General features: G+C 48.5%; 1 protein-coding gene across 6 annotated transcripts in view; it reads left to right on the plus strand.

Moving 5' to 3' along the window:
- The first annotated feature begins 13,278 nt into the window (after positions 1-13,278).
- The window catches only part of Ryr2 (ryanodine receptor 2), a 605,596-nt gene continuing 592,917 nt past the window's right edge, over positions 13,279-25,957 (plus strand). For all 6 annotated transcript variants that reach the window (XM_047520965.1, XM_047520967.1, XM_047520968.1 and 3 more), the window contains exon 1: positions 13,279-13,670. In XM_047520965.1, the coding sequence (XP_047376921.1) occupies positions 13,623-13,670 (48 nt within the window). In that variant the 5' untranslated portion in view covers positions 13,279-13,622. The remainder of the gene's footprint in view (positions 13,671-25,957) is intronic.

Consider the following 25,957-nt stretch of genomic DNA (forward strand, 5'->3'; position numbering starts at 1 on the left):
GATGGCAGAGGGACTTCTCAGTTTCACGTGCTCTGCTGGGATGCCCTGTCCTGATCGCCTCTGCTCCTGCCCCCTTTCCATAGAAGCCATCCACACGGTGTGGAGGCAGGTGATGGGGCAGCCCGGGGCATGCGGGAGGTGGCCAGCGTGCACCGTGGCATGGGGAGTGGCTTCTGCGGCAGAGACACCATCTCTCCTTCTACAGGAATCTGCTTTCCAGGGGAACACAGGCGGCTGAAGAGAGTCGCTGCCTGTCCTGGCAGTAGGGTGACGCCTGCAGCCAGTGTGAGCTGATCCGAGCCGCAGGCTCCTGGGCTCGCCTTTCCCTGCTCTGTGCTCCTTCCCCAGGGCCAGCCAGGGGCATGTGGAAGATATTTTGAACCATTTGGACGAGGTCCAAAAAAATAAGACAAAATAGTTACCATACCAGCTCCCGACTGCTCATTCCTTTCTTGGAGTGAAATGCAGTCATTCTCCTTCATCTGTGGGGTTATGTTGCAAGACCCCCAGCGGATCCTAAAACCACAGACAGCACTAAACCCTCTGTATACTACGTTCTTTCCCTCTACTTATATGCCTATGATAACATTTGATTATTAAATTAGGCATAGTAAAAGAGCAACATCAATAACTAATAATAAAATAGAATAATTATAACAACATACTGGAATAAATGTTATGTGACTGTGTCCCCCGCCCCCCCAATACCTGGTACTCTGCTCACCCTTCTTGTATCAGTGTGAGATGATGGGATGCTGAGGTGATGAGAGGCAGTGAGGTGCATGACGTAGGCATGGTGACATGGACTGGGGCCACTATGTAAGGGTCACTTGAACATAAGCACTGCAGCACCACAATGGTCAATCCAATAACCTAGATGGCTACCAAATGACCAACAGGGTGGGTAGCATATACAGCATGGAAACCCTTGTCAGAGGGACAATTCACCTTCCTGGCAGGAGGGAGCAGAATGACTTTAGATTCATCTTGTTACCCAGAATGGAGTACAATTAAAAACTTATTATAAGTTGTTTATTTCTGGAATTTTCCATTCACTAGTTTTGGACCAGGATTGGCAGTAGGTAACTGAACCCAGTGAGAATGAAACTCATACAGTGGGCTGCTGTCTGTCCAGGTCCCTGCTGTTTGGAATCCCCTTATGGCAGCTGAACTGCTTGATGCTATAAGATGCTCACTAAACTTAGTGGTTTATTGATTCCAATCTTTTTCCACTTAAAAAGTAAATCAGGTTGTAGTCTTATTGTCTGAAGAGAATTTACATCTTGAATACGAGGCCTTTATCAGACACGTGCCTTGCCATATTTTTCTTGTCATCTTTGGCTTGCCATTTCCATTGTTGAAGAAGGAAAGCTATAAATTTTGATGAAGACCGATTTATTGACTTTTTTTCACTTATAGTTTGCATTTTTGTCCTATGACAGCTAAGAATAAAAACCAAGGCCATAAATATTGCCTCTGACATTTTTTCCTAGAAATTTTATGGCGGTGGTTTTAACGTGTAGGTTTGTGATCCATCTTGAGTCACATTCAGATGTGACAATGAGTTCCACAGCTTGGCTTTCAGGTGGCATTTCAGTTGTCTGGCACTAGTTGTTGAAAAATTCCTTCATTGGATCTCCTGTCACCTTCTTTAAGAATCGGTTGTTCACCTGGTGTGAGTATATTTCTGCCCTCTCTGTGGTCTATGGCTCCATTCTTACTTACTGCACCAAGAGCACACTGGTTTGACTACTCTTCCTTCATAGTGAGTCTTGAACTTGGTGGTGGGTGGCTGGGGGTGCCGCTCAGTGGCACAGCCCTTGCCCAGCATGCACAAGGCCCTGGCTTTGATCTGTAGTGCACATGCATATTCGTGCGCGCACACACACACACACACACACACACACACAGCAAGATAGAGTAAGTTTTCCAAATATTTTTTTTCAGAGTTGTTTAGGCTATTCTGGGTCCTGTGCATTTCCATATACATTTTAGAATTGGTCCTAGGTTTCTAAAATATTTGTTTGAATTAGGACAGCACTGAACATATAGGCCATTTTGGGGGGAACTGACATCTTAACAGAATCAAATCTCTTTGTCTTTGGATACAGTCTGTCTCTTCATCTATTTAGGTTTTCTTTAATTTTCCTCCAGAATTTTTGGTGATTTTTAATGTACAAGTCTTGCATGTTTCCTTCAATTATCTTAATTTCGATGCTATTACAGCTTTTTTTTTTCAGCATGTCATTTTCCAGTTGTTTGTAGCACCTACACAGAACTACCCTTGGCTTGTGCATTTGGACCTTAAATACTACTGCTCTGCCAGACTCACTTTTTTATTCTCAAATCTCGTGTGCAGATTCTTGGATTATCTACATCGATGATCCGGGGCACCTGGGAATGAAGATGGCCTGCATCACTTCTTTCTTTCAGATGTGGGGCCTTTTTTTCCTCTTTCTTGTCTTTTTGTGAGGCCAGGACTATGGCACCGTGTCTCATGGAAGCAGTGACAAGGGGCATCCTTGTCTTGTTCCCTGTTTCAGGGTCAGTCTTTGAGCGCTAAGGGTGGTCGCAGCTACGGTTTCTCTGGGGTGCCCTTTGTCAGTTTGAACAACTTTCCTTTGGTTTCCAGCTTGTGTGAGTTTATCGGGAATGGACTCTGGATTTTGTCACATGTTCGTCTGAGACTATTGAGATAACTGTATTTATTTTTATTATTGTGTTAATATGGTGAAAAATGTAGATAGATTTTTAATGTGAAGCCAGCTTTGCATACCTGGGATAAACCCTGCTTGGGCATGGTGTATTCCTTTGTATATTTTGCTGGGTTTGATTTCTGATATTGTTAGGAATGTCAGTGGTTTGAGGGATATTGGTCTGTACACTTCTTGTCTCTTAATGTCCTTATCAGGGTTTAGACTGTGAAAAGGAGTAGTGTTCCCTCTTTCATTATTTCCTAATGGAATTTTCTTCACTTTATTACATTTTAGTGAGGTGCTTGTTTGAATTCCCAAGTGAAACCACTTGATCCTGGAGATTTTGGTAGAAGCAAGGTCACTGATGACAAATTGAATTTTTCAATAGATGACAGTGCTTTTTGTATTTTGCTTTTCATTTGCATGTTTTTACAGAAATAATATTATACCAGTTCACATACAGCTCAGGAACTTTATAACAGTGGACTTCAGTTCCATCTTCCTATCGATTGTCAAAAATTTCCCATAACATGGCACAATTTTAGATACTAATAGCAATTGTTCCTACTTTTGTTTTAATTAGTCAACTACCACTTAAGTGAGAAAAGTGAGAAAAAATGTTCCTCATTACATGAAAATCAGAGCATGCTATTTCCTTGCTTAAAACCTTCCAACAGTTTCCTCTTCATTTTGAATCAGATCAACGTGTCCTGCAACTTCAAGCTCGTGGGGGGAGGAACGTGCCATCCTGTTCTCAGCACCTAGTTCATGCTTCTTTCAGGAAAGGTTCTCAAGCACTGACTCCATGACAACCTTAATTTCCATTTTAGTGTCATTTCATATAAAAGAGAGGAGCCAAGTAACCTAAATGGGTGCCTAGTGGTAAAGGAGGATGGGGCAACATCTCCAGTCCCTCTCCTCCCCTGCCCCCAGGCAGAGGGTGAACTCCTTAGGAGAGGGACTGTTCATCCTCGCCTAGCACAGCCTCAGGCTTCCTGCAGACAGTGAACACAGGACATTTGCATGAGCTGTGGTCTTTCTGAGCTGCTGACTACTCTTTTTGTTTCGACTTCCCTACGTCTCATCCAGCCAGTGCAGCAGCTGGTAACACCCAGGATCAGTGTTGTGAGTTGAGCACCGCACACCAGCCATCCCACCTCGGGGTCCTGCGCTGCTCACTTTGACAAGGACGAGTCTCTGTAACATTTATTCATCCTCAGGGCTTCTTACCATTTCAAAGGAGTCCCTTGAGAGCCTCTCAAGAGCCTTTTATGCTTTCCATGATTTTTAAAAATTTCAATGCCACCTAATTTATCTTCCTAGACTAAAATATTTTAAAGCAGTTTTAGTCTTTGATCACACTTGATTATTTTAATTTCCTTCCTTTCCTCAGTTTCCTGAGTGTGTTTTTGGAGATGATTGACCAGACCTGCATAGACTCCCCCAAGAACAGATGCCCACAACTTGTGTGTGCAGTTGGGGTGTATTTTCAGTTTATCACTTTAGTTCAGTACCCAGCATGCCCCGCCATTACCCCCCCAACCTCGGGGACCCACAAGGTGTCCCACTCCTGATAATGACTGGGAACTCAGAGCCGAGATCTTTGTGTGTGTGCAGACGTCACCCACTTGGAGATTCACAGACTTCCTGTCTCAGCTGACTTAGCTTGGGGAATCTTTGCTGACCTTTCAGGACCTGGAATTTCACTGCTATGGAAATCTCAAGGTCAGGGTCAGAGTCGTGATGCTGGGTGTTCTGCTCTGCAGATGGTGGAAGTGTTTACCTCCAGCCTGGTCCCACGCCCTCGGGGACGCATTGCTTTCACTAACTTTTCCCGTGTTCCCTGTGCGTAAATAGGTTCCCGGTCCTGGAACCTGGTCACAGGCTCATTGAAAAATTCTGATTGAATCGCGGGTACAGATTCAGTCCTGCCCGTGTGTCATTTTGTCCTCTCAAGGAAGCCATGGAGACCAGGTAGGCAGGATTTCCTAGGGCAGAAGTGCTGGTGCCTCATGTCCCCCACCCCTGGGCCCCACGCTGATATATTAACAGAAATCCATGACAGTGGAGCAGCTGTCTTTGCAACCCATGCCTAGACTGAAGTACAACCCCCAGGGTGACGTCCAGGCTTGGGACCTTTGGGACGTGGGTAGGAGTGACGGGGGCAGTGTGCACCAGAAATCAGGCCCTCTCCAGTCACAGGATCTGCCAGCATTTGACCCTGGACTTCGCAGTTTTCTGAACTATGAGAAATAAACTTCCATTGCTTATAAGCTGCCTAGTTTCTGGCGTTTTGTTACAGCAGCCCAAATGGACTAGCCCTCCGTGGTCCTGCCTGTTGTTCTCCTCTGGTTCACGAGCAGGGTTCACTGCCTGTCGCTTGTCCCTGCGTCTCCCCTCTTCCCTCACTCCTCCCTTTACTTTCGCCCCTTGCTGTGGTCTTTTAGGAAGCACTTTGCTACTGAGTCACATTGGATTTTTATGAGTGCACATGACCTTTTGAATTTGTGCTCTACCTCTCACGTTGCTCTTCTGTTTTTAATATGTTGTTTTGAGAATCCAGACATTTTCTGCCAGTTATTTGTTTGTTCGTTTTTAAAGATGGCTGCTTTCTTTTGTTGTCAGAGCTGCTTCCGCGGAAGGCGCTGGCTGGTTCTCTTCAGATCTACCCTGCAGCCCTTGCAGAAGAGCCCGGTGCCTTTCCTTTTCTCTTTGACTCTGGAACGCCGAGCTCTTATGCCAACCTCATCTGCGTCCATCCAGACGAGGCATCCCGCGGTTTGTGTGTGGGTCATGAAGTTCTCCACTCGGCAGTTCTGGTGCTGCTGGTGGTGTCTGCTTGGCTGTGGGCTGCGCTGCTGAGGAGTGAGCTAGCCCTCAGCTGGCCCTCTGTCCTGTCCCTGTGCCCCCTCCAGCCCTTCTGCTGCTCCCCTGCTGAGTGGATGGAAGAGCACGTCTGTCCCTGATGACCTGCTCCTCTCTCCAGATGCCCGACAACCCACAGCAGTGGGCGTTCCTTCCTGGGGTCGCTCCTGCCTTCCCTCCCTCCTTGGTCAGTGTATGGGGGCAGCTCATGCCGGACACTGGGAACTGGGCACTTTGAATTAACGAGGTCGACCACTCCCGCAACCTGACCTTTCAGGGGCTGTAACGGACTTGAATCTGCCTGTTGTCATTGTGAGAACAGAATGAGAAGGTGAGGGCGAGTTTCCTTCCGCTCTGATCTCCCTTGTCCCAGCTTTGCTTTCTAAACGTTCAGTTGTCAGTCAACAACAATGGAATATTCCTGACACCAAACTTTATAAGTTGTAAATACTTTTATTATAGGTTATTGCTATAATTGTTTGCTATAATGGTTCTATTTCATTATCATTGATGTCTGAATTCAACTTTGTCATAAGTATATATGTTCAGGAAATGCCACAGAGCGTGCAGAGTCTGTACCTATCTGGAGTTCCAAGCCTCTGGGGGTCTTAGCATGTCTCCCATGGGTGAGGGCAGTGGCCGGATGGTGACCATCCTCTTCGGTGTTTGTGCCTCTCACTGACGGGTCCTGCTGTGGAGTCCCCGTGCCTCTGTTCAGCTCCCTGGTTCCCATCTCCATCCTACCCGAGGCCTCTGGCTGCCCCATGAGCCCACGGTGAGTGAGCAGCCGGCAGCCCTCCTGGGAGCTCAGAAGAGCTCCAACCCAGCGGACTGCTTGGGGACGTGCTGCGGAGAAGGAGATGGAGAAGGTTGAGACGCAAGGCACAGCAAGGAGTTCCAACAGAGGATAGAAGGGTGGGGGGCCGGCGGGGGGCAATAGGAGGAACAGGCAGGGGACAATTAGCGATGCTGGGGCAGCTTGCGGTTTGGAGGCAGGACTCCCATACCTAGAGCAGAGTCCGACAAAGGTGAGGCAAGGTCTCAGTCTAGAAGCTATTGGGGGTCAGAACCCAGGGGTTAGCAGGGTCCTGGTGCTGTGCCCAGAGTGACCTTGAACTTTAGCAACTGACTCCTTACTCCAGGCTCTGTGGCCGTAGCTGCAGATGGTTTTGTGCCTTTGACTCAGATTGATTTGGGGAACCAAGGAAGAGACCCAGCCTCTGCGAGTCCCTAAATCCCAGGCTTGGGGCTGGGGAGATAGCTCAGCTGGTAGAGTGCTTGTCTTTTAAGTGCAAGGCCCTGAGTTCAATCCCTAGTACCAAAAAAAAAAAAAAAAAAAAAAAAATATTAGTCCTAAATCCCAGGCTTCTGTTGTTATTGCGTTGTGGTGGTTGCTCTTGGCTTCCTTCCAGTGCATGGAAACAGGGAGGAATCTTTTTTCTAGCTGGTGATATCACATACTGAACAAATTAGGTTGATGAGCAAATGATTAAAATGCATTAAAAGATATGCAAATTAAATTAGTAGAAACTGAAAAAGAAAGAAAAATGAAGCCAGAGCAGGAACAATTTTATGTACGCTGTTAAGAACAGAATAAAATTCTCATATGTGGGAAAAGAGGGAAAAACCAAAAACGAATAGACCAAGCAAAATCGTTTCTAGGATGCGGAATATAAGTGGGAACGTTAGAGGAACGAATGTGGGGCACTCTGCTAGGATCAAATGAGACGAAGCAACATTCAGAAAGGAAAATTGAAAAAGATGTTAAAAGAAAGCATGTTTTTCTTATTGGATGTAGAAATCGGATTTAAAATAACACCCGTAGGACTGAGATATTTAAAAAAATCTGTCCCTGTTGGAACAGCACCCTGTGGTTTTGTTGTGGAGTCATAAATTGAATCTGAAATAAGGAAAACTTGAGGGGAAACATCTGAGTCATTTGTTCCTACAAGTTTGGGTTATTTACCATCATCAAGTCCTAAGCAAGCATCATTCCATTTTAGAGAATTTGTGGGGGAGAAATCTGAATATTAGCAAAATGAGCAGGTTACACATTTATGAAAAGAATGACTTCGAAGTTCTCAGACTGGGCAACATAACCTCTGTATTGGGGAGGAGCCGCAAGAAAATGGTGGACGAGGCGTGTGGTAAGTGTTTACACGGGAAGTGCAATAGGCAGCGTGTGGAGAGAGCCTGTGACTAGCATGGCCTCCCATCTGACCTAACGACAGGCCGTCAGCTGGGTGGAGAGGGAGGTTGTGGACACTCGCTACTGCGACTTCTCCAAGGATGCTGACTTCTGCTTGGGAAGCAAATACATGAGGACATTTCAGGAGGTGGTAACCAGTTAAGTAGATAAAGCAAGGCGTGAGGAAGGAGCTGTGGGTGAGGCCGCTACCTTAGAAATGGTGGCCAGTGTGTCCTCTTGGGCAGGTTGGCTGAGCTGAGTAATGACAAGGAGCCAGTCATGTGATGATCCCAGGGGGAGTGCCCTGCCGAGGGAGCACCTGCTGGGTGGCCTTCCCTGTTTGACGGACAGAAGGGAAGTCAGTGCCTTTGAAATGCAGTGGATAAAAGATACGGGTATGGGGTGACATGGGGTGGGAAGGGACAGAGAACACAGGACCCTGTGGCCCATGTCCACTCCCCTGAGGGTTGTGTGGGAAGTCGGACGTCTTTTGGCACCGAGATGAACCAGTTAGAAGCCACAGCACACAGATGCTATTGGATGATCTCACAATTTGTAAGGTGTAATAAATCATACATAGCAATAGCTGAGAAGAAGGCCCCTCTCAGCCATCAGACCCCTACCCTCTCATAACCTCAAAGGCTAAGCTTCAGGGTCAATTTCTAGCACCTTCTCTGCCTGTCCTACACAGGTGTTCTAGGACTTCCCTTTGGAATGTGGAGCCTTTGCCTCCTGCTCCATTGGTTTTGGCCTTCTGAAGCTGAGAGGAGACAGCACCTTCCACCTTATGGTCCCGTTGACACTTGTGTTGTTACCGTCCAGCTCAGTGCCTGGCATATTAGTAGGCCCTCAAACACCATGTGTTTTTTTTTTTTTTTTTTTTTTTTTTACAAATTGTTTACAAGAAACTGTAGTGAGAAATGAAAAGTCGACCATTCCCAATTCAGAAAATTCATTCGTCTAGCCCAGGAAAAATGTTTCCATGTGCCTGGACATTTCATAATTGAATTGAGATGGGATTGAAGGGAATTCAGAAAGGACGCTAAACTTCTGGCTCCCCTGAGCCCAACACAACACACACACACCCCCGACCACGGCTGTTACGTGATGCCATAGCCTGTCTCCGTTCCAGTGGACCTCCTGGGATGGTGCTGCCCTCTCTCTGCTTCTTGGGGTCCTCCCTGGGGTCTCTCCTGCCTTGTCAATCCTAGGCCTTTAATCTCAAGGCTCCTTCTGGACCCGCCTTCACCCCAAAGTACCAAGGATGGCCTTCCTGCCATTCAGCCCGCAAGTCACTTGTTCCCAGGATATGTCCCCTTAGGCCCTTCTTAGCCGGAGGCCCACCTCCCCCTGCTGTGTACCTGCACAGCACCCCTCTTTCTGCACCATGCTCCCCTGTAAGCCGCAGGAAACAGGCAGGTGGTGTTCATTCTGTATCTCAGGAAGAGAGCCAGAGATGGTGGTATGATGTTGAGTGAGTGGACGCATCCACGGCTTGGCTCCCAGCTGCAAAGCCTCCTACTGGGTGGGTCTTTCCTGGGCCTGCACCTTCGCTGTTTTAGGGCACAGCCTGCATCAGGGGGTGTGCTGGAACCCGTGGGTGCTCAGGAAGCCACAGCGGCTCAGAACCAATACCTCCTTTTAGGTAGCTAACTTTTATTTACATAGGGTCCCCCCTCTCTGTGATGTCTAGTGCTCCTTGGGCCCCTGGAGGTAGATCATAGTTACTTTTATCCTCTACCTATAGTTCAGTCCTGACCCTGGAAACCAGAACACTAATTGTAGTTTGGAGATTTACGGTTTTGAGATCAGAGTAAAGAACTCGTAAGACAGTGATAAAGGACCTTCAAGTCTTGAAAAATAGATTTCCTCCAAGTATTCAAACTGTGGGGGAAGGCACAAGCTGGATTTTATTTTGGAACACCCAGTATTCCTGCTTCTTTCAGGAATTTACTTGGCTTCCAAGAACTCTCAGGACCCTGGTTTGGCCTGAAACCAGGGACGGATCTCCAGGGATTGCCAGAGCCTTTTCTAGTTCACGCCAGTCTAGACTTTCGGTGTGCTTTCCGTTCAGGATCAGGGCAGGCAAGCAGCCCAGAATGAAGGTGAGGAGTCAGACCTGGAGTCCCCAGACCCCTGCCCACCCCTCAGCAGCTGTGCCGTCTTGGTCAAGTCACGCCACTTTTCAGAGCTTTGGTTCCTCTTTCTAAAATGGCATTGCTGCAATTAGACCCAAGTGCCCAGAGCCTGGAGAACGCCCAGTCAAGGGGTCATGGCAGCAGTGTCCTCCCTGCTGTCTCTCCTGGCCTCTGGTCCCAGTGCAGACCCAGGGGTTCAGCCATGTGACCCGAGGGCCAGCTCCTGGTGAGACCCCCACTCCCCCCCAGTTCCTGGAGCTTTTCCTTAGGACACATGCGCATCAGAATTGTAGACTTGGAGAGTGCATAGAATGGAGATGGAAATAAAATGGAAGATTTTGATCTGTTGAACTATGAAATGGAATAAAAAGAAATATATGAAATGTTCCCTGGATATTTCAAAATTGGAAACCTGCATTGACAAGGAATGGGCTAAATTTCAGCATGGTGGGGCTTCTCCAAACCTGATCGTATAAGGACCCCAATAATAATTCCATAGGCATTCATGTCAGCAGTAAGACCATAAATTTATGTGCTCTTAACTGAAAGAAGGTGAATTAAGCTGGTAACACTGACTGGCTTTCTGTAGAAACCCTGAGGAAGGAGTTAATTTTGTAAGCTCACATACATCATTGAAGAACTTATCAAATTTTAAGTGGAATAAAAATATATCTTACATACATCCTAATCTTTTCTTCCTAAAGGATGTCTAGAGTCCTTCTGGGTTGGCCCATTCTAAATTAGACCATTGCAGAAAAATTCTTAATTAAAAAAAAAAAAGAAATATGTTTTTTCCCTCTCTTGCAGGATACAAATCAGTTATAAAGGAAAAACTTCCCCAAATTTGTACCAAAAATATATAGAAATATCATTCTCTAAACATTTTTATATTAAAACAAATAAAGATCTAAAATGGAGTGTTATCTATTTATTGAATATACAAAGATTTCAATAAAGCAATGTTAAGAAAACAAATTTCAATATCTAATGGAAAGACTTAGGAAAAAGGAATTATTTTTATAAAAATTATGAAACATCAAATATTGAATACTCATGAAAACTCTTTTTCTATTTTGAGTTATAGTTTTGTGCTTGTAAAAATGTCTGCTCTGTAGTTCCTTATAACTTAAGTTTACAAGACATAAGACAAGACACAGACTGAACAGAAACTTTAGGTTATATCCAAATTTTATTTTTTTCTTAATTAAAATTATACTTGAAACAAAACAATTTTTTACAATTGTTCACTTAGGAGAAGAAAGTAGGAATCATAACTAAATCATCCAAAAGTTAAATTTTAAAAACTGTAAAAGTTTCTATAACTTTCACTGAAATATGTTTATGTAAAAATTATTTCAAGTTTTATAATTATGAAATATGTCAAAATATCAATACCTAAAGTAACACTACACCCTTAGTCCAACCACCAATATTAAAATACTTGCTCTATTTGCTTCAATTCTCCTTTTAAAAATAGATATTATGTATCATTCTCAAACACATTTTTATACTTTTAGTACAGATTAGAGATCTAGAAACCTCTCAGTATTGTATTTTTTAAAAAAAAATATTTTTAGTTGTAGATGGACACAATACCTTTAATTTATTTATATGTGGTGCTGAGGATGGAACCCAGTGTCTCACACGAGCTAGGCAAGCACCCTACCACTGAGCCATAACCTCAGCCCCAGTATTGTACTTCTGAGTTTTAAAGTCCACATTATAAATGGTACGTTTTAAAAACATCCTCTACTCTATTTGCTGTTGAAGACTTTAGAGGGTAAATAATAATTACTGGGAGCCTGGGCCACTTAGCATTATTTCACTTATGTAAAAAGAAATAATAAATACAGCTTTTACTAGAAGAGTTTATAGCCTAGTTAGAGTAACCAAAATGGAAAACTGCTAAGGGTTTTTTATAATATTTTACCTACTCTATAAGTAGGATGGGATAATTCCCAAACATACAGTATGGGTTTTAGTTTAGAAACTGTGCCTAGTTCTGGATAAAGTATCTTTAAAGGTCAATTTGATATGTTCTAACTTTGGAAGATTGAATTATTTAGCATTATGAGCCAATTTCAGAATACAGTCATTCCTCAAGGAGGACTTTTACCTTTTGTAAGCTCGTTTAGAGATTTCTTAGAGTAGAAATTTGCATAAATAATGAGGGTTTAGGACTCGCTAGTTACCATGGATACAAGAATGTGTCAAGTCTTTAGGTAGGAGGACTAGGACACTAGTATACTTCTAAACATTGGATCCCACCACAGAGGCAGGGTATTTATAGACATGTGCTTATGGAATCCACTCTCCTGGAATCAGCAAACACTAGCCCAGTGAGTACAAAGTTAATGAGTGCCAGAAAGAAAGTGCATGCCGGGTGGAGCTTACTGGTCCATTTTAATATGGGTTAGATGCTGCCAAATGTGTAATGTAGGAAAACTGATGCCAAAATCTTGTGCAGTTTCTTCACCTTTGTAGGGTTGACATCTGGAAACTTTGCACTTAACTTCCTTTCGATAGTGACATTGATGAAAGAGCTGTGGACCAGGAGCAAGAGATACGTGCTTGCTGGTCCAAACAGTCTCAGACCCTGTGCTCACAGTCCGTTTCTTAAAGGGAGATTCGGTGGGCTATTGGGTGGAGGATCCAGAGTGGTGTGTGGTGTAGTGCTTGAATTTCTTTTCTCAGAGAGGATAATGGATACCACAGTATGAGTTGAGAGCCACACAGTGACTCAGGCTCATAGATACTACCCCGTACCTTGCAATTGCTTGTTCAGGTAGACAATAGACTCCCCTGCCTTGTACTACATAGTCTGATATAGATGCTCTCGATGTATTTGTGGAATGAATTTGTTGTAAGTTCTGTGCACCCAAACCACACACGTTGTACTGATTGTCTGTAAAAAGCATGGTACGCTATAACTACGTATGGAAGAATTCCCGAGGTGATTGTGAATCCAGGGAATCCTAACTTAAAATATCACGGGTCGGGTCCCCTTTACTTGGAGACTCTTCACCCCTTGCACCCCGGGGAAAGGCGGGAGGGAAACGAGTCTTCTGGGTCATGCAAAGTGCTGTGGAGGTTGGTGCCTAGTGCCGCGGCCGTGTCGGGGCTTAGGGTCGGAAAGTGCGGGCGAATGAGCCCAGAGGCCACGCAAGGAGCAGGTGGAGGCTGAGCGCTCTCCCGGCGCTCGCCAGCCCGATACCGGGCGCAGCCAGTAAGCGGCGCTGGGCGCCGGCGCTGGCGGCGGGCGGAGCGGGCTGCGGATTACCTGCAGCGGCCCGGACTGGCGAGCTCCTCCCCGCGCACCGCCCGCCCCCACCCCGCCCCCGCCGCGGCACTACCCCAGCTCCCCCGGCTCCCCACACTCGCTCGGAGGAGCGGGGCCGACGGGCTGCCGGCTGCAGGCAGCGAGCGCGGCTGCGCTGCGGGCCGCCTCCCCGCGTCCCCCACCCGGCCGGCCTCCTCCCGCACAGTGCGGCGCAGGGAGGCCCCGCGCCTCGGCCGCCCCCGCGCGCCCGCCCGCGCAGTCTTCTCCGCTCTGCAGGCGCGGACGGCCGGGCGATCGGCGCCAGCAGCGCGGCCCCCTGTCGCCCCCGGCTCCCGTCAGCGGCAGGAGCAGGAGCAGGAGCAGGTGCAGGAGCAGGAGGAGCACGCAGCGCGAGGGGCCGCCGCCGCCGAGCTCCGCAGGGCTCCGGAGCCGGCCGCGGCCAGCATCGCGGAGCCATGGCCGATGGGGGCGAAGGCGAGGACGAGATCCAGTTTCTGCGAACTGTAAGCGCCGCGTCGTGTGCCCTCCCAGGGGAAGGGGCGCCGGGGCATCCACTGGCGGGGTCCCCGTAGAGTGACAGCGGCAGCGGGGACGGCGGGGCGCAGGGCCCCCGGAGATGCGGGAGGGTCGGCATCACCAAGTGTATGCCGGTGTGCGTGTTGGGCCGGGAAAGGGCAGGGCGCGTGTCTGTGCGCGCGTGTGGAAAGCCAGGGAACCGAGCACGGCCAGAGCGTGGCGAGCCGCGGGAGGCGCCCGGGCTCCGTCCCGGGGCACCGGGAACCCGAGCCTAGGCTGCGGAGTCGGGGGCTGCGGGTCCGGCGGGGCTAGGACCCCGGGGCGGCCGGGCGAAGGGTGCAGATCAGGGTGGCCGGTGGGGCGCAGGGGCCGCGGGGCACTCGGGCTGTCGCCGGGAACACCGCCGCCGCGCGGTCCCTCGGGCTTTGGGGCTGGACTCGCGCGCTGTCACGGATCCAAGACAGCGAGATCCGCGTACTTGGCATGGCGTGCGCAGCGGCGGGCCGGGGGCCGGGGCTGCAGGACGCTGCCTGAAGGTTTTCCCCAGGTCAGGGTTCCGCGGAGCGGATAGGGGTTTGCTTCCGTGGTCCCCGCGATTTTCCAGGCTGGTGCCATGGTGGTGCTGTGACCGCTTGCAGAGCGTGGAGGAGTGGGAAGCAAGTGTGTGTGTGTGTGTGTGTGTGTGTGTGTGTGTGTGTGTGTGTGTATGCGCGCGCGCGTGCGGAGAGGCTGGGCATCATGAAGGTACCGTTCTCTAAATACTGGCTCATTGAATGCCGAGGACAGTGAAGTGCGTGCCCGCATGCATGCGTGTGTGCGTGTGTGTGCAAGAGAGGGAGGCTGCCCGGAATTTCCACACTGGGTGGCGGGCAGGGAGAGGTTGGCACCGCACTAATACAATTCTTTCTCCCTAAGTACCTTTTGGCGCTGCTCCTTCCTCCCTCTGATTTGTTCGAACACTGCAGATACTTCCCAGCCTGAGGCGTTGCTCACCTCCAAGCTGGGGCTGACAGCCTCAGGACCAAAGAAATGCCACAACTTGGTGCTGGGAATAACCCAGTTAGCCTGTGCGGGATCCTTCCTTCTCCATTCCTGCCCTCCTCCCGGAAGGATATCCCTTGCAGGATTCCCGGACCCTGGGTCTCTGCTGGTGCTTCTTCCTAGCAGTGGAAAAAGATCCCACTCCCCAGTGGCTGTTCCCCTCCACAATCACAGAAAATCCTAGAGATGGATGAATCTTGAAATACCAGATGCTAACTTTTAGGTGTGACAGCCTGGATGATGTATTTGGATAATTTGCATGAGAACATTGTAAAGGATTTTTTTTTTTCTCTTTCCCTTTTGCTCTGCCTCATCCTTTCTTGTGGGGTAGGGGGACTCCTCTGTGCATTAAATGGGGTACGAAAGCTTTGGAAAGGGCGAAACCCAGGGCACACATCATCCCTGGTATGGTCCACCGCCAGCTGCATGCATGCACCATTGCTGAGCTGTTTGAGGTTCTCTGGTGCAGGACCTGGCTCTGAGGGACATGTTCTCCAATCCCTTGTTCACGGGGAGTATTTTAAGCCCCCTTACTAATAGTAATATAGTTTATTATTTTTCTTAGTGGAAAATTATCTATAGACATTTAAAAGATAAAGTCTCATTAGATTTTTCTCAAAACTAAGAAATCTTTTCTTCAAGCTACATAACAAATATTTAGTTGGAGGATTTTTATATTAAAAAAAATTTTTTAATCAAACTCCATAGGGTTAAAATTAGCTAGGAAATTTTGGATGGCTTTGTGCACTCAAGGGCTTCCTGCAGGCTTAAATGTTAAGCCAGGCTCCAGGAGGTGCTGTTATCAGAATGCTTAATGGGGACCGAGGTACTGTGCTGCTGAAGGGGTTTTGCACATATAAAGTAATGTTAACTTGGTGCCACTTGACAGCTGCCTGTCAGCCGGAGCAACACCTTTGATAAGTGGGTCTTGGGTAAGATCTGGCAGTCCTAGGCTGGGATTTTTCTTTTAATAAAACATTTGTAGGTGGTTGTGCTCATGATAAATGACCTTGAAGGAGGTAGCAGTGTGGAGCAGGGGATTTTTTTTTTTTTGGTTTAGTATTAATAATCTGAAAGCACAATATGCCTTTTCATCAACATTTTGCAATTTTGCTGTGGAAATTCTCAAATCCCTTACTAGCTACCTTGCCTACTGCCCTCATTCCTTTCTGTTTTAATTTCTTAACCTAAGAACGTTGATGGCTCAGGAATGTAGGGTGAGTAATGGAGAGCATATCATTCCTACATCAAATTCATCTTTGTTGTTCCCTGAGGCATTTATTTATTTGCTGTGTGTAATCTCATCAATATAAGTTCTTTCACCTTTTTTTTTTAAAAAGCAAATATCCCAAGGGGTATCACAACTGTACACTTGATAAAATAGTTGTAAATCAAAGACTTCCCAATAGTAATGGATGAAGTTCCATGTATAGAAAAAGAAAATGGATAGGACATTAGGATGTGTGGTGGAGTTGACCAGGCATCTCTCATGGCTGGTCGGGGCATCCTGATGATTATCTCCAGCAGGCCCCTGCCCCGACACCTGTGTTCAGCATCCGGGACTTGGAGCCACCTTGCTGTCACTGTCCACAGCTTTTTATTCTTTTGCTGCAGGAGGTCTGAGATCACTGTTAAGGGAAGTGGAGGTGAGATCCTTAGTGAGATGTTTCCATGAGTCATGTCTGCTGCTGTAGATCAAGGCTTCATGTGTGAGGGTTTTGCCACTATTTGGCCCCTGGTCCCTCTCCCACCTCCTTCCCATCATGCTGTGGCTTGTGATTCTGCCAGCTTTCCTGCCATGGTGGTGCACAGGAGCCATCAACTTGGCATCGGCCGCTTCCCACCAGCTGGAGACAAGCTCCCTCTGGTCTGCTTATCCTTAGAGAGCCCGAGAGTGTGTTGTGTAAACTCTGCACGGCTGGGACCCTTATGATAGACAAATCTTATCATGAAATAAACCCTAAGCTCCCCATGGATTTGTTCACTGTCATGTCCAAATACATCCGTGATTTGAAATTTATTGCTTTGTTCTATTTTAAAAATTTTATTAACTTTCCAGCATAGCAAGAAATGGTAATTTGGAATTTAAAGATGTGGAACTTTTTAGTTATGCATCTCTTTTCCAAGCAGTTTATAAAATTTCAGACGGTATGCCCCTGACTTTAAGAAAACCAGGATTTAAAATGACCTTGGTCAAGGGTGGATTTTTCTGAGTACTTGGCTTTCATTTGCTTTGTGCAAGCCCAGTTAGTTGTGTTCCTCTTGGGATGTACTGTTATGTAGTTTTATATTCATGCACAGACGGGAATTAAAACTTGGTCCTAGCTCAGAAGTCATTCTGCTGCGAATGCCCACAGCCAGCCTCTGTCCTTTCTTTGCAGAAGGAACTGTTTCACTCTAGGTTTCTCCTTGGTGCTTGCATATCTTGCTCTACAATGTCCAGAAGCATCTTCTAACGTATTCATCAGTTAATAGCCACACTCACGTAGTGTCATCGCCAATGCCCAACACAGTGCTGGTGGGGTGGGATGTGTGGTCCCTCTTTTAGAGGTCTGGAAGATTCATGGTGTGGAAGCAATGTCACAGCATGCAAAGCCTGGACCAAAACTCAGACCCGTCACTAGCATTGTGTTTTCAATGTCAGGAGAGAAAGTTCGCTTGAGAATGTTTTAAGTTTACGGCAACTTTCTCAACTGTGGGCCTGTCTCTCTGAGCAGTGGAAATTAGCACCTCTTGCTCCCTTGGTCAGGAAGGCATGGGGCGGCTTTAGATGGATGTGCACTGAGGTATTTCCTCAAGGAACCAATGGAAAACTCCCCCAGGCTGACGTCATCAGACGTTTTTACTTAGAAATTAGTTTGTACACATTGGCAGGAAGGGAAGGATCTAAAGCACTGAGGGACTAATTTATTTGATATTCTATCTTATTTGTGCTTTGGCTTTAGGTGAGGGTTTTTATCAAGGCTGATTTAGCTGAAGAAGGATGCTGGACGGTGCTGGGAGGCCCTGCTGCTGTCCGCAGTGCTTGGGGGACAGGGAAAGAGGAGGAGGCATGTATTAGTGTCCTAGAACTCTGACACTGTGGCGGTTTTGTTAATTCGGGCCTTTCGTTGAGCACCTTCTGTGTGCGTGGTGTGGTATGAGGGGTTGAGGAGGCACGCAGCATAAACAGAGGTCATCTGTAACTAGAAATGCAGAGGAAAGACTGGCATGATGATTAAAAGGGAAAAAAGAAAGCATGGCCCACCTCAGCCTTAGGCAGGAAGAGGCCTTTAGGAAGCATCCCCAGGCTGCCCCAGCTCTGGAACTTTTCCGATAAGGAAACTTAAGCTCAGAGAGCCAAAGTGACTTGGCCCAGCATCACCCTCCTGCTCCATGGTGTGAGTCAGGTGGTGTGCAAATCTCTGGGGCAGCACCAGAGACGGAGTGTCTGAGCACAGTGCTCTTATAGACTAGGCCCCCCCCCCCAGCTGTCCCATTCCATGCTCAGCCCCACCTCCCTAGAGATCCCTGTCCTTGTCTGCCCTCTTGTCCTTCGAGCCACTGAAAAGAGGCTCCCCCTCCTTCCTAAGGTTATGACCCCTTATGTATCTAGGTCCTGGATCACCATGGGCAGTCCCTCCTTTGTCTTTGCCTCCCTGTCCACTTCTTCCTTCTGGTTGACCTTGAAGCATGTGAATTCTGCCACCTTAGACCTTGTGTTTGGCCTCATGTAGCTGCTCAGCTCCAAACATGGTCTCTGGCCACTGCTTGTCTCCCTACATGGTTACCTGGCTTCTCCTCTGTGTTGAAACCCATGTCGAAACCTGGACGTTGCCAGCAGCCTCCACTTTGCCAAGTCCAAACGTTCCTCTCCGTCCCTTACCCTGAAGACCCTGCTCACAGTCCTCCAGCCTGGTCCTCCTTTCTGAAGCTACTCTGTCTGGCCATGGAGACATGACACCTTCTGGGCTGTTTTATACATTTCTGAGCATGATTTTGTTTGACTTATTTCCCTCCTTCTTCTCCAACTACGTGGTTATCCACAAAGATTCCATTCTATCTCCTCTTCTCTCTCTTCTGCCTTCATGAGATCATCTGTGCCACAAAATCTGGGATCTTCTGAATAATGGAGTTTGAAAAGCTTTAATAACTTCGTCAGGCTCTGAGAGCCAGAAGTGAACAGGAGCTCTGTGGGGTCTCTTGTAGGGGCACTAATCCCAATTTTGAGGTCTCCACCTAACCCATCCCAGAGACCCCGCCTCCCAGTGCCATGGCTTCGAGAGGAGGACTTCCACATAGAAATCAGGTGACCCACATGGCAGACCAGAACCCCAGCTCCCGTTCCAGCCTTCATCAGCCCATGCACCAGTACACTGGCAGCCCACCTCCTGCCATTTTAGTGAGAGGCTGGTCCGACCCCTCAGTTCAGACTTGTGTCCCATCCAGTCTAACCCTTTGCTGGGCTCTGACCTCTGATAACGCGGCCTTTCCTACTTTGCTGTAATTTCTCCGTCTTCCATGGAGCTTCTGTGAATTACATCAACCAATTCTGATTTTACTTTCTCTGAGCGGCTCTCGAGCTTCCCAGTCAGTTCTGTGCATGTTCACTTACCTAACATTTGCGGGGGGTTAGGGTCCTGGGGTTCGCTGTGAGGAGAGGCTTGAGAGAAACCTCAGAAGAAGTAGAGGGTCAAAGATGGAGCCAGAGCCCTTCCAGAGGCAGAAGAGTGGGAGGGTTGGTGGGTGAAGTTCTGAGAGGGCCACAGAGCGGGCACGTAGGGCGAGAGAGGTGGCACTCGATGGCCCAGGGCCAGAGGCAAGTCCCTGTCATGTCAGTGTTCAAAGCACATGGTGTCCATGTGCCTTGAGGCTGTAGGGGGTCCTCCTAGGACACATCTGAAGCATCCTGGAGGCCGACAGACATTTCTCTGATCTCAGGCAGTGCCAGCCCTGAGGAGTAGCCACCTTTCTGGTGTGTGCTCGGTCAGGAGGCTGGAGCTCTTTTATGGAGTTCTCTGCCTGCTGCCGTTGGGACTTTATTCCATGTCAGTTTTTTCATATGTGCTCTCTGCTGAGTCTGCTCTAAGTCTTTCACAGGCATTTTTCTTGTGAAATCCTGACAGATCCCTCGGAGGTAGGCACAAAGTGTTATGGCGTCAGAGCAGGGTTTGCAGATACCAGGGCGGACGCAGGCAGCTGCTCCTCCGGAGGCTTGAAAGCGAGGTGGTCCTCTTTGGTGAACGTACTTTAGACAGGGGGAGACTTGGTGCTCGGCTTTGCTCTTTAGGCACTTGGTTTATGATAGGGAAGGCACATTTCTTCCAGCTGTCTACCACATGATGGGCGTGTCCAGTGTGTGTGAAGTTGAGACAGGAGTTTTGGGTCATAAATACAGAAGAGGGCAACTTTCTGCCAATTTTTTTAGATTGCCTTCTTTCGGGTGCAGGAGCTGGGCTTGCACACAGCAGCGTACTGTGCCCAGGAGCTATGTGGAGGGGGCAGAAGACACTGGACATGGTGCTGAGTGTCCAGTGGACCTGCGTGGTCATCAGCCTGTGTGGACTGTGCTCTGTGTAAAGTCAGAGGGAACAAAGGTGAAGCAGTGAGGAGGTGGCTGCGACCTGGGCTCCCAGACTTAACCAGGTGGAGCCCCTGGCTGTAAAAGCTGAATCCAGTTCATATAAAGCATGAGAATGACATTGAGGAGTGTCTGGAATGTGGAAGGACATCAAAGACGCGATTCAATAAAATGCCGCATCACTAAGGGCTCCAAATTCATTTTGTGGAGTTTACGAAAATAGGATTAACTGTATTTTGGGGACAGTTGAGATTTGGAGTAGGGATAAGGGGTGAAAACGCTTTTCAAAGTGCCGTTGTCCTCGAGGACAGTATTTTAGAGAACTGTACTTGGGGGCATGTGACAGTCGGAGGCTCCTGTGGGACACACAGCCTCCTGCCCTTCCGGGTGGAAACCAGTATGAAGAATGATGTGCACTGGAGAAAGGCACCGACGTGCCCCCGGGTTCCCTCCTGTGCCCTTCCTCCCCCTGGGGGTTTGGACTCTCCCCTCCATCCCCTTTGGTCCAGGATGTGCATGACATGTTGCATCTGCAAGAATGGCGCCCTGGCTGGGAGTTAGGATCAGCGCCCAGGTCCTGGCTGTGGGTGCAGGACGTTGCATTTTTGAGTCACAGACAGGTGAAAGGCCGTGACAGAATGTCTGATTGATGGCTCGAGTGTCCTGTCCACTGCTGTCCAGTGATGGCAGAGTGGCATCTGCTCCAGAGGGCAGGTGTCATTGTGAGTGTCCTGGCCCTGCAGCGAGGAACTTTGTCCACAGGGGAGGAGCCATCAGCTGGGGGATGGGAGAGCTGTTTTGCTGCTGGCACCCCTCCAGTCTCAGGGCCCTGTCCCTTCACTGAGCTGGTCTGAAATGTTTGTGGACTGCCTACTATGTGCAGGGCATGGTGCTGGGTGCTGGGACTCCATCAGCTCTGTCTTGCTCCCTCAAAGAACTCACTGGGTGTCGTGGAGGGGAGGAGAGGAGGGAACACCAGGTGTCCAGCGGCAGAGAGGGCACTGGAGGCAGGTGCTGTAATGGGGAAGGATGTCAAGGAGGGGAAGCACGTCCCCTACCTGAGTCCCACGGGTACGAGGCTTCGTGGAGGAGGCAGCACAGACCGTCCGGAAGTTTCGCCCCATGACTTTATATTGCAGGAATATCAAAGGACAAGTATTTTGGCTGCATTTACTCAGCTCAGACGGGACAGCCATAATTCATTTGATTCCTGGAACAATTCGTTTAGTCCTTAAAGCAGTTAGTTGCACGTATACAGATGAGGACCCTGAAGTGCAGAGAGTGGAGTGACTTGCTCAAGGACAGGTTGTGAGTCAGTGACACTGCTGGCCGGCGGGGGTCTTCCAGACACCAAAGCCCCCTCCCTCCTTCTCTTCCTCCATCAGGAAAAGTGGGAGAGTACCGAGCTGGGCGAGGCCATAGGAATTGGGGCTGTCTTGCTGCCTCGCTTGCCCAGAGGGTGACCGCTGCCTTGGGTCTGTCTTCAAGCTATTTTGCAGTTTTGCTAAGTTGTGCCAGTGACTCCGGAACCTTCCATCCTTGAGGACCGACAATGCGCATAGTCCTGGAGTTGCAGCTGGGGTGTGGGGCAGCTTGGCACTTCCCAGGCACCCAGCTCGGCAGTCCCGAGGGGCGCTCTTTGGAGTCTCTCCTGGATCCTGCTGTGATATCATACTGTTTTTTTTTGTTGTTGTCATTAATGAATTAAAATCTTGCCACACGTTTATTTGTTTGAGTCACTTACCTTTTTAAAAAGCATCTTTGGGCTGGGGATATAGCTCAGTGGGTAGAGTGCTTGCCTTGCAAGCAGTAAGTCCCCGGGCACTGCAAAATAAATAAATAAATAAATAAATAAATAAATAAATAAATGGCATCTGTCGCATCACTAATGTGCCTCCTGAGGTCCGGGTGGAGGGCTTTGATGGATCAGGTGAGGAGGACAAGAGCAGGGATAGATGGAGACTCTGAGCAGAGGCCGTGGGCTTTTCTTGTTTTGCGCTCCCCGCTCTTTTCTGCCCTGCTCTGTGGCCTGCAGGCTCCTTCAGCCCACAGGTGCTGGGGACCCTGTGTCCTCCCGGGGCCCCAGGGAGGCAGGTGCCGGCTCCCCACGGTTGCAGGTCATTGGATGTCCTGCCCTGTCTGTGGGAGCTGCACGCTCCTTGGCCAGGACTCCTTTCCCTAGATGCTCTCCAGCTTTCCAGTTAGCCCCAGGGGGTGCCCTCTCTCTCCTTGGCAGGGCCCTGTGGAAACAGGTGGGAAACGTGGGGACACTTTTGGGGAAAATGATGAAGTGAGAGTGTAGGCCCTGGCCATCCTGGAGGGCGGACAGCCTTGAGACCAGGTCAGGGATTTGCTCTTCGTTCAGAATGCACGGGGGGCCTTTCAAGTTCCTCTTTCTCCCTTTTCTCCCTCTCACAGGAGGGAAGTGGGTCAGGCCTATCCATTAGGAAGATTAATGTGGCAGCGATTTATAAGATAAATTGGGATAGAGAGGGACTGGAGCTGGGAAGTCTATTAGTGATGTCACCACAGAGTTGGTACAAGATAATTCAGGCCCACTTTGGGTGGTAGCTGTGGGGACAGAAGGGAGGGGGCGGTTCAGGAGATGCTGCAGAGGGAGGCTCATGGGACTGGTGACTGATTAGACATAAGGAGAGGCAGCAGACAAAGATGAGCTTAGGAGAGTCAGAGGAAGGAGGCGGCATCAACAGGAAATCAGGAGGAAGTGGAGACTCTAGGGGAAGGCGGTGGGGCTCCGCCTGGATTGATCTTGAAGTAGTTATGGACTGAATTGTGTGCCCTGCAAAGCCATGTCGACATCCCAGCACCTCAGGAGGTGGCACTGTTCGAGGGTCTTCACAGAGGGAATCAAGCTAAAGCAAGGTCATCATGGTGGGCCTGACCCTCATGACCAGGGTCCTTGTCATGAGATAGGATTGGGACACAGACAAGAGGGGGACCACTGTGCGCAGACACAGGGAGAAGACCTGTGAGGGTTAGAGCAGGAGGCCACAGCTCCACCCGGGGCAGACTCTCCCTCCCCGGCAGCGGGGGCCGGCCCCGCTCATGCCCTGGCCTGGGCTGGCAGCCCCCAGCGCTGAGAGACCATTCATTTCTGTGGTTTAAGCCTCTGGTCTGTGGCGCTTTGTTGTGGTAGTCTTAACTAACACACGCACAATGCCAGAAATGCTTGGCTTTAGAGAGAGGAGGCCTCGGAGGTAGCTCGGATGTCCTGGAGGGAAGCTGGGATGGCCCCGGGGAAGGAGCACCAGGCCCTGCAGCCAAGGCTGAGGGAGGCAGCCAGGAAGCCTGCAGGGCAAAGGAAGGTAGGCGCCCCCTGCAGGGCACTGGGAAGGGAGAGGGTGTCAGTAAGCCGGGCAGACTTCGCGGACACCCTCTTCACCCCAGTGTGGAGGAGCAGAGAGAGCAGAGTTGGGAACAGGGCTGCAGAGAGTTGCCTTCCTCAGCTTCCCATCACGACAGCAAATACCTGAGAGAACCAGCTGGAACAGAGGAAGGCTTATGAAGAGAGAGGTTTATCCTGGCGCATGATTTTGGCGTTTCCTGTCCATGGTTGGTTGGTCCTGTTGCCTTGGACCTGTGGCAGGGCAGCACAACCTGATGGGAGGGCGTGAGAGCAAACCTTGATGGCTGTGAAGGGAAAGAGAGGGGGAGGGAAGGGGCTGGGCACCCACTGTCCCTTCAAGGGTGAGCCTCCAATGACCCAGAGACCTCCCACTGGGCCTCACCTCCTCAAGGTTCCACCATCTCCCAGGAGCACCGCACGGATGACCAAGCTTTAACACACGGCCTGTGGGCAACCCTTAGGAACCAAATGGTAGCAAAAGTTATTTGTTATTTTCCATTTTTCTCACGGGAGAAGCCATAACCCAAGGTTGTAGGGGAGGGGACATAATTGCTGTATCAGGGTCCGAGGGACAGGACACAACAGAGACCCCCACCCCACATGCACTGCCATTTTGGGTACGTGCGTAAGCTGAAACAGCTCCTCCTTTTGCAGACACCTAATTACTTCCTGCTTTACTTAATTTGACAGCACACATATTTTTGTTTGAGTTTGGTTTAGCTTTGCATAATTTCTTTTTCTGCTGGGGACCTTTTGGCAAGTAATTAAAATTGGAGCTTTGCAAAGCTTCGCTGGTTCTAAGCTGGGCATGTTTTGTGCGGAAGTTGCTGGGTGTTGGTGATTAAGTACTCCAGCTAGGCTGGATCGCAAATGCATCTCATTACAAGAGGAAGAAGTTCATATCACTAGCGATTTTTAAAAATATAACTCCTGGCTCAAGAAGACTGGAGAGCTTCTATAGGTAATTACAAATAATTTGTAGGAAATGGTCAGTTTAGGAATACATTGGCATGATTTTCAGATGGCTTAGATCAGGGGACAATTTTGAAATACCTTAGGAAGCAAAATGATTCTGCTACTAGCAACTGCCCTTGACTTTCCTACTAGATAAAAGGCAGAGCTGGCTAAATAGATTTCAGTAATTTTTCAGAAAATTAAGCAATTTGTATTTTCGGAGATATTTTCCCCACCTTTTTAGGTAATTGGCACTACAGTGCACATACAATTTATAGCTTATAAAATATAAACAGTAAATGCATTTAGTACTTATGTGTGTAAATTACAGTGTTTTTCCCATTTAACACAGTGGTTTAAAAGCAAAAGCTTTTAACAAATGTCTGAGCTTAACTTCTAAGTGTGTATCTTAATGTCTTTAGTGCCTGAATCAGTGCCTACCACACTATCATCAACTGTATCTGCCTTTGCTTGCTCAAAACTAGCCAAACCACATGCATATCATACATCAAGGACACAATTAAGACAAAAATGTCACTTTCTGCCCATATCAAATTAGAAGGAACACATCTTACTGTATCTAAATGTATACATATATATTATATATACATGCACATGTAAACGTCAATCAAAGTTATATATCCTGTAACTTTAGAACAACTTTCTTCAACCACTGATTCACTAGGTGAAGTGGTCAACACCCTACTCCTTGGTATGCCCAGCGTGCCCTGGGCTGCCAATACTTTTCTGGGCACACAGAGGCCCTCAGGTGTCAGGGTCAAAGGGTCTATGTTTCCATGTGCCAGAATAAACTTAAGAATGAGCAGACGCAAGCTTACAAAGCCCACGGGTTTAGTTCTTCCTCTCTTTGTAGAAAGTGAATCATTCTTATACAAATGTTGTACAGAGAATTCAAGAATCAAATTGGAAGAAGGAAAGAGCCTCTTGGTACCCACCCCAAAACTCCACCCTCTTCTCACCTGGTTGCTTTGGATGCTGCTCCGGAGAATGTGAGGAGAGAAGCATGGTCAAACTTGGGCACATGTTAGAAGGCAACAGATCAGTCCCTGACTTCTATACTATCAAGTGAGAAAATGGCATGTCTACTTAGTAGAACATTTCCTAGTTTTGGTGCTTCCCAGGGCATGGGCTACAGAACAAAATTTCCTGTGAGGCTTTCATGTGGTTCGCAGAACAAGATAAGCCGCAAATTACCACAAACAGGATTGTTGCCTTGGAAGGGTCTAAAAGGCCCTGATTGCCCGTGGAGAGTGGCCCCAGTGATCCCCTAAGCCATGCAGTTCCAGGCAGTCCCAGAGTAGGGACGGGACAGAGATGCGTCTCTGCTTCCC

Source organism: Sciurus carolinensis, chromosome 12 (assembly GCF_902686445.1).
Source record: "Sciurus carolinensis chromosome 12, mSciCar1.2, whole genome shotgun sequence".
Classification (NCBI taxonomy): Eukaryota; Metazoa; Chordata; class Mammalia; order Rodentia; family Sciuridae; genus Sciurus; species Sciurus carolinensis.